Raw genomic sequence first — 8,474 nt, 5'->3', positions numbered from 1 at the left:
TTTTTCTCCACATCCTCACCAACACTTATCTTCCATCTTTTTTTATTATAGCCCTAGTAAAATGTGTGAGGTGATATCTCATTGTGGCTTTGATTTGCACTTCTCTGATAATTAGGAATGTTTATGATTTTTTCATGTACCTGGTTGGCCTTTTGTATGACGTAGGAAATGTCTATTCTGATTCTTTGCTTATTTTTTAATAAGCATATTTTTTTCTTATTTTTGAGTAGGTTGAGTTGCTTATATATTACTATATGAGCCCCTTATCTGATGTATGGTTTAAAAATATTATCCCATTTGTGGGTTCTCTTAATTCTATCATTGCTTCTTTTCCTGTGGAAAAGCTTTTAAGTTTTATGCAGTCTCATTTGTGTGTTTTTGCTTTTGTTGCCTTTTGGAATAATCTACAGAAAATCATAGCTCAGGCCAATGTCATACAGTCTCCTTCTATATTTCCTTGTAGTAGTTTTACATTTAAACTTTAATTTTGATTTGATGCTTGTATAAAGAGCAAAATAAAAGTCAAATTTTATTCTTCTGTATGTGGATAGTCAGTTTTTTCTACACCATTTATTGAAAATAATTTTCTTTCTTCACTGTGTATTTTTAGTTATTTTATCAAAAAATCAATTGACCACAGACACACGGATTTATTTACAGGTTCTATATCCCTTTGTACTGTTTTACGTGTCTGTTTTTATGCCATTGCTATGCTGTTTTAATTCCTATAGCTTTGTAATATAGTTTGGAGTCAGGTAGTCTGATGCCTCCAGCTTTGTTCTTTTTGTTCAAGATTGCTTTGGTTGGTCCAGGTCTTTTGTGGTTCCATACAAATCTTAGCAGTAATTTTTCTATTTCTGTGAAGAATGACATTGGAATTTGATAGTGGTTGCATTTAATCTGTAGATTGCTTTGGGTAGCATTGACACTTTTACAATACTAATTTTTGAATCCATCAATAAAGGATGTTTCTCCATTTATTTATGCCATTTTAATTTTTTCATCAATGTGCTATAGTTTTCAGTATGTAAATCTTTTGTGTTTTTGATTTACTCCTGTCTTTTATATATTTATATATGTTTTGATTCTATTATAAATTGAATTGCCTTTAATTTATTTTTCAGGTAATAGTTTGTCATTAGTTAATAGAGACAATAATGATATTTGTATGTTGATTTTGTAACTATTAACTTTATTGAATTTCTTCATCAGCTATAACCATTTATTTTGGTGGAATCTTTAAGATTTTCTCTATCTTAAGATTATATTTTCAAAAAACAGAAACAATCTTACCTCTTCCTTCCCTATGTGGATTTCTTTTACGTCTTTGTCTTGTGTAATTGTTCTGGCTAGGCAATTACACATAATGTTTTCATCATTTGTAATTTTACATCACATCCATCTATTGTGGCACATTGATTGCTACTTTTCAAGTTGTAAACCTGGATATTTATCACTACTCTTCCTCCAGTACAGGAGTCCATGGCGTGGTGTGGGCCCTACTGTGCCACAGTCCAGGGCACGGCTGGGCGGAGGTTCTCTTGTGCAAGAGTCCGTGGCTCTGCGGAGCAAGAGTTCTCCAGTGCCTTAGTCCAGGGTTAGTCAGGGGTGGGGCTCCTTCAGTAGCTTAGTCCAGTGCACCGCCCTGCGAGGGTCCTCCTGAGCAGGAGTACACGATGCGGCGGGGTCCTACTGTGCCTTAGCCCAGGAAGCGGGCGGCTGGGTCCTCTGGTGCCATAGTCCAGGCTGCCAGGAGCTGGGTCCTCTGGTGCCATAGCTCAGGCCGGCGGGAGCTGGGTCCTCTGGTGCCGTAGTCCAGGGTGCAGCAGAACAGGAATCCTGCGGAGCAGTAGTCCAGGGCGCGCTGGGGCGTGGATCCTCAGGTGCCACAGTCCAGAGCGCGACAGGGCAGGATTCCTGCCTTGCTATATCCAGGGTGCAGCAGGGCGGGGGTTCTCTTCTGCAGGAGTCCAGGACGTGGCAGAACGGGAGTCCTCCGTGTAGGGGTCCTCCGGTGCTGCAGTCCAGAGCACAGTGAGGCTGGGTCCTCCCATGCCATAATGTAGGGCATGGCGGGACAGGGATCCTGCCCTGTGATAGTCCAGTGCCTGAGTCCGCAGTAAGGCAGTGGTCCTCCAATGCTGGAGTTCACGGCGTGGTGGGGTCACGGTCCTTCAGTGTCTTAGTCCATGGGTACCAGGGCGGGGGTCCACAGTTGCCATAGTGAGGACCTGGGAGGAGTGTGGTTCCTGCCTCGCTGTAGTCCGGGGAGCAGGGGTCAGGGGTCCTCTCTTGTCAGAGTCTCTGGCGCGGGGTGGGGGTGAGGTGGGGGTTTTCCTATGCGATAGCCCACGGGGCGGTGAGGCCAGGTCCTCGCTTGCCTTTGTCGTGGGCGCAGGGGGGCGAGGGTCTTCGGTGGTGGAGTCCTCGGAGCGGCAGGGCAGGGGTCCTCCAGTGCCATATTCCAGGGTGCGGCGGAGTGGGGGACCTGTCCTGCAGTACTCCAGGGCATGCGGGAGTGGTGGTCTTCCTGTGCCATAGTCCAACGCGCGGCGGGGAGGGGGTCACCGCGGCCTGCAGTGCACCACGCACGAGACCCCGGTCCTGCTGTGCCTCACTCCAGTGCGCGGAGGGACGGCAGTCCTTCTGTGCTGTAGTGCAGGACGCGGTGGGGCAGCAGTAACCCAGAGAGCGCCGTGGCAGGGGGTCCTCCAGTGCTGGAATCCAGTTCATGGCGGGTCAGGGGTCTTATCGTTCCGAAGTCGGTGGCAAGGATCCTCCCGTGCCATAGTCTAGGGGGCGACGGGGCAGGGTTCTCTAGTGCAGGTGTCCAGGGTGCGGTGGGGCAGGAGTCGTCTGGTGCAGAAGTCCAGGACGTAATGGAGTGGGAGTACTCCAAAGCCAGAGTCCAGGGCTCTGTGGGGCGGGGTTCCCCCATGCCAGAGTGTAGGGCGCTTTCAGGCGAGGGTCTTGGCGTGCAGTAGTTCAGGGTGCGGTGGGGCAAGGATAGTCCAGATCTCCATGGCGGGGGTTCCTCTGTGCAGGAGCCCAGTGCCCGGCGGATCGGGGTCCCTCCTTGCTGTAGTCCAGGGCACGGCAAGGTGTGGGTCCTCTGGTGCCCTATCCAGGGGGCGGTGGGTCAGAGGTTCTCCCCTGTCTTGGTCTAGGGCCCGGCGGGACTGAGGTTCTGGAGTCCAGGTGGTAGCCCAAGTTGCCTCAGGAACAGGTCCTCTGGATCCACAGTCCAGAGCACAGAGGGGCAGGAATAGCTCAGGGCGAGCCAGGGCCGAGGTCCTCGGGAGCCACAGTCCAGGGTGTGGAGGGGTGGGGGTTCTGCAGTGGCACAGCCCAGGACACAGCGGGGCGGGGCGGGGCGGGGCGGGGATCCTCCGGCACCTTAGTCCAGGGTGGAGCCGGGGAAGAGGTCCTTCAGTAGCATAGTCTAGCCCATGGCGTTGCAGGGTTCCTCCAGTGCCTGAGGCCAGGGCGGGTCGCGGGTCCCACTGTACTCTCGTTCAGGGCGGAGCAGGTCTGAGGTCTTCTGCTTCAGTCTAGGGTGCTGGAGAGTGGGGGTCCTCTGGTGCCAGAGTCCATGGAGCCATGGGTCGGCGTCCTGCCATGTCTTAGCCCAGAACGGGGAGAGGTGGAGATCCTCCTTTGCCCTAGTCCAAGGCATTGTGAGGCCCCGCTCCTGCACAGAGGCGGTCTGTTCCTCTACCGCCGCGGGGAAAAACTGCACCATCTCTGGCAAGCCTAACCCAGCAGCTGTCCTTAAAAGATTCCCAGTTGTGTGTGGTTCGGAGCAGCCCTGAGAAGTGTGCCCTTAGATGGCTTCAAGGGCTCTGGGCAGTGTTTAAGGAATCCAGCTGACCTCAGTTACTCCAAGCCCTTTTCCACTCAGCAGAACTTCTGGCCACCCGGGTCCTCTATCTGTGGAGCCCTTCTATCATCCCAGATCCCCACAGGGTGGACTCCCTCTCATCCTCACAATCTCAGCTCAGGCCTTATTCATCACCGCATTCCTGGCACCAGGCCTGGCCCATGAGAAATGGGTCAGGTTAAGAGCTAAATGTGTTTTCATGGTCACTTGTTTTCTTCAGGCCTCCTTTGTTTGTGCCAACATCTTTGGGTTTCTGGTTAAAGTTTTCAGCAGCTGCATGCAGTGAACATCTGGCCCCAGCTGAACACTAGTCCCCTGGTGAATACCTAAGCCCAAGGTTGAAATCAGGCCCCATGTGAACACTAGACCCCAGATAAACACTTATGCCTTAAGTGGACATCAAGCCTCAGGTGGTTACCTGTTCCCAAGGTGAACATCAGGACCCCGATAGGTACCAGTTATCAAGTGGATTCCTAGGCTCCAGGTGAATATCAAGCCCTAGGTGGATACCAGGCCCCAGGTGGATACCAGGATCCTGGTAGACATCAGGTCCCAAGAGGACCCTAGAACCCAGGAGTACATTAGGCCACATTAACACGAAGGCCTCAGATGAATACCAGGCCAATTGTGGACATCAGGCCTGAGAAGGGTCCTCAGGCTCCAGATGGACATCAGGCGCCAGGTGAACATCCAGCAATCAGATGAACATTAAGCTTCAGGTAGACATCATGCCTCAGGTGAACTCCAGGCCTCAGCTAAACATCAGGCCCCAGGTGGATGCCCAGGTTCCGGGTGCACATCTGGCCACAGTTGGACATTCAACCCTAGGTGACCATCAGGCCACGGGTGAATACACGGTTTCCAGGTGGACATCAGATCAAAGGTGAACATCAGTCCCCCTGTGGACATCAGGCCCAAGGTGGACACTGAACTAGAGGTTTACATCAGGCCACACGTTGACACCTAGTCCCAGGTGGACATCAGACCCCAGGTGGATACCTAAGCTCCCAGTGAATTTGACACCAGGTTGACATTCAGGCCCCCAGTGGTCATCTGGCCTCATGTGAACACTCAGACCCCAGGTGCACATGATGTCTCAACTGGACACCAAACCCCTAGTTTGATACCCAAGGCCCAGGTGGACACCAGGTCCAAGGCTGACACTCAAGCCCTAAATGAATACCAAATTCTAGGTGAATAATTCAACCCAGGTGGTCATTAGGACCCAGCTGGATACCAGTCCCCAGGTTAACACAAGGCCCCTGGTGGGCACCTAGGCACCAGCTGTACATCAGGCCCCATGTAAACACCCAGGTCTCAGGTGAAAACCATGCCACAGATGGACATCAGGCCCTAGGTGGACACGGGGCCACAGGTGGACATCTAGCCCCTGGGCGACATCCAGCCCCAGGTGGACATAAGCAGTTCCATGGATAAACCATTCCCAGGTGGATATCAGGCCTCAAGAGGATAGCAGTCACCAGGTAGCCATCAGGCCTCAGATAGACACCAAGGTCCCAGATGTACAGCAGGCCCCAACTGAACCCCAGACTCATGTGGACATCAGGCCACAGGTAGACACCAAGCCTTAGGTAGATACCTAACTTCAGGTAGACATCAGACCCCAGGTGGACACCCAGTCCCCAGGTGGACAATCAGGCACCAGGCATACATCAGGCCTTAAGTGGACACCCAGGCCCCAAGTTGATATCTGGCTCCCAGGTGATCACCAAGCCCCAGGTAGACACCAGGCCATAGGTGAGCAACAGGATGCAGTAGATCATCAGGCCACAGCTGGATACCAGTCCCCGGTGAACACAAGGCCCCAGTGGAACACAGATCTAAGGCAGACATCAGGCCCCAGGTGGACATACAGGCCTGAGGTGGAATTCACCCTGAGGGGGACATTTGGCCCCAGGTGCGCATCAGGCCTCAGGTGAATAACCAGTCCCCAGGTGGACATTAGCCTGCAGGTCAACCACAGTCCCCAGGTTGATACCTGATCTCCAAGTGGCTACCCAATCTGCAGGGTAAGTAACATGAGGCCCCTGTAGGATCCCAGGCGGCAAGTGGATTCCTAGGCCCCTGGTGAACATCAGGTGCAGGTGTCCAAGCAGGTCCTGGGTGGACATAACTGTGTACAGGTAAGGAGTTGACCTGTGGGGAGGGTGAGCAGTCAGCAGCCCACTGGGGTCCTGAGAAGGTTTTCTGGAAGGAGGAGGCTGAGGGGATGGAAACTTAAAGAAGCGACCTCACTTCCTTGGCAACAGACCCGAACAAAACTTAGAATTCTGGTAACCAGGCCAGGCACGGTGGCTCACACCTGTAATCCCAGCACTTTGGGAGGCTGAGGCAGGAGGATCATGAAATCAGAAGATCGAGACCAGCCTGACCAACATGGCAGAACCACATGTCTACTAAAAATACAAAAAACAAACAAGGTCAGCAAATCGAGACCATCCTGGCTAACACAGTGAAACCCCGTCTCTACTAAAACTACAAAAATTATCCGGGCATAGTGGTGGGTGCCAGTAGTCCCAGCTACTCGGGAGGCTGAGGCAGGAGAATGGCATGAACTCGGGACGCAGAGCTTGCAGTGAGCCAAGATCTCGCCACTGCACTCCATCCAGCCTGGGCGACAGAGCGAGACTCTGTCTCAAAAACAAACAAACAAACAAACAAACACAAAAAAAACTAGCCAGGTGTGGTGGTGCGTGTCTCATGCCTGTAATCCCAGCTACTCAGGAGACAGAGGCAGGAGAAGTGATTGATCCCAGTAGGCGGATGTTGCACTGAGCCGAGATCATGCCACTGCACTCCAGCCTGGCCAACAGAATGAGACTATGTCTCAAAAAAAAAAAAAAAAAAAAAATTCCGATAACCAGGCACCCACATCCCAGAGTTAGCCCCGTAGCCAGCTCACTTGGTGGGAGACACTCAAGAGAGCAAGATGTTCTTGTGCTGCATCCCCACATCTCCAGGCTGTGGCTTCAGGAATGGCAGGAGTGAGAGCCTTTCTTTGCTGATGATGCCCTCGTAGGCTCATCCCTCACCCCAGATGCCTCTGGCCATTTGGCAGAAGCCCCCCCCCCCCCTCCAGGTACCACAGGACAGGAGTCACCAGGTAGACATCAGGCCCCAGATGGAGCTAGCAGGCCAGGCCTCACCAGTGATCCCACCAGGGCCACATCTGCACATTGTCCTTTTCCAGCTGGAGCCTCTGGAGCTCATTGAGACACAGGCACTTGGTGAGGTCACCTGCAGTCCAGAAGTCTTTCCAGGGACAATGTTTTCAGGCTGAAATTCCTTTAAAGTCAGTGAGGTTGTTTTCATGTTGGGAAATTCCAGTGGAAAGTGAGTGGTATTGGTGAGCTCTCTCCTTTTTCAGCTCCTGCTTCAGGTGCAGAAATACAGCTATTTCCAGTGCCAGCTGTTGAGCCAGTGCCAGCACCAGGGGCAGATTCCCCTCCAGGGACAGCGCTGGAGCTAGAGGAAGCTCCAGAGCCCTCCTGCCGCTGCCCTGGGACTGCCCAGGACCAGCCCAGTGAGGAGCTGCCTGACTTCATGGCACCTCCTGTAGAGCCACCGGCCTCAGCCCTGGAGCTGAAAGTGTGGCTGGAGCTAGAGGTGGCAGAGAGGGGTGACCAGCACAGCTCCAGCCAGCAGCTCCCGCACTGCTCCCAGTCCTGGGCACAGTGGAAGCTATGGAGGCAGAGACCAGGGTGTACAACCTGGGCTCCTCTGCCTCACTGGAGAGGGACTCCTCTCATTCAGCAGAGCAGCAGCCCTGCTGCTGAAGGGCCTGCTGCTACTGCTGCTGGGGGTATTTGCATGCCTGCAGGAGGTGCTGGAGAGCAAGAAAAGGAGCCTGTGAGCAGGGGTTCCAGCAGGTCCTCCTGCTCCCAGAGGCGACCTCCTCCTCCAGGCATGGAGGTTTGCCCTCAGCTGGCCATCTGGGCCATTTGCCTCTACTGTGCTGCCCAGGATGGCCTCTTCTTGACAGGCAGATAGGATGGCCTCTTCTTGACAGGTGGAGGGGGCCAGGGGCATCTCCAAAGGAAGCTTTTAAACTCAGCAGCTGCACCCCAGAATCTCCATGCCTGCACTTGCCCAAGGATTTATTCATAGCTTAACTAAGAATTTCAAATTTCTCCCATTAACACTGAAATAAAGTTTGACTTTTTGAAACTTCCATGACTTCTTTCACTTCCTAATATTGTAGATGGTGTTTTTGAGGCGATGTTGAAAACCTCTGATAGTTGCATGTTTTGTTGTGGTTTTTTCTGGGATTAAATTGCCATCTGATCAAGTGATATTGAAAACCCTTCAAGTATGGCTTTTAGAAGACTTTGACCTATTTTTGCTTTTGTTGACTCTCCCTCCAGCTTTGCGGAAAGAGGGATCATGTAGGTTCATTTCTCAGGCAGATCAGTCACCTTTTGCCATCAAAGTTTTAGAATCCATTTCCAAAATTTGGTGTACAAGTTGATATTTTGGTGCTTTTAGTTAATCTGGGGTCAAAACAGAATGCCATAGGTGAGGAAGCTTATAAACGAATTTGTTTCTCTTAGTTCTGGAGATGGCAAAATTCAAG

General features: G+C 51.9%; 1 protein-coding gene across 1 annotated transcript; it reads left to right on the top strand.

Moving 5' to 3' along the window:
* Positions 1-4,608: 4,608 nt before the first annotated feature.
* On the top strand, positions 4,609-7,989 carry LOC749660 (uncharacterized protein C2orf27A). The gene is made up of 4 exons (XM_024348687.3): positions 4,609-4,737; positions 5,329-5,454; positions 6,981-7,128; positions 7,203-7,989. The coding sequence occupies exons 1-4, from the start codon at positions 4,609-4,611 to the stop codon at positions 7,889-7,891; spliced, it is 1,092 nt and encodes a 363-aa protein (XP_024204455.3). The 3' UTR covers positions 7,892-7,989.
* Positions 7,990-8,474: the final 485 nt, after the last annotated feature.

The sequence above is a fragment of the Pan troglodytes genome, chromosome 15 (genome assembly GCF_028858775.2).
Source record: "Pan troglodytes isolate AG18354 chromosome 15, NHGRI_mPanTro3-v2.0_pri, whole genome shotgun sequence".
Taxonomy (NCBI): domain Eukaryota; kingdom Metazoa; phylum Chordata; class Mammalia; order Primates; family Hominidae; genus Pan; species Pan troglodytes.
Note: the sequence above shows the minus strand (reverse complement) of the source record. Positions and strands in the feature narration are given on the sequence as shown.

Excerpts from the sequence above, each read along its gene's own strand:
- LOC749660 (XM_024348687.3), top strand. The coding sequence starts at position 4,609 with ATGCCTCAGGTGAACTCCAGGCCTCAGCTAAACATCAGGCCCCAGGTG. Across the intron at positions 4,738-5,328 it reads AGGCCACGGGTGAATACACG|GTGGATATCAGGCCTCAAGA; the intron begins GTTTCCAGGTGG and ends AACCATTCCCAG. Across the intron at positions 7,129-7,202 it reads CATTGAGACACAGGCACTTG|GTTGTTTTCATGTTGGGAAA; the intron begins GTGAGGTCACCT and ends AAAGTCAGTGAG.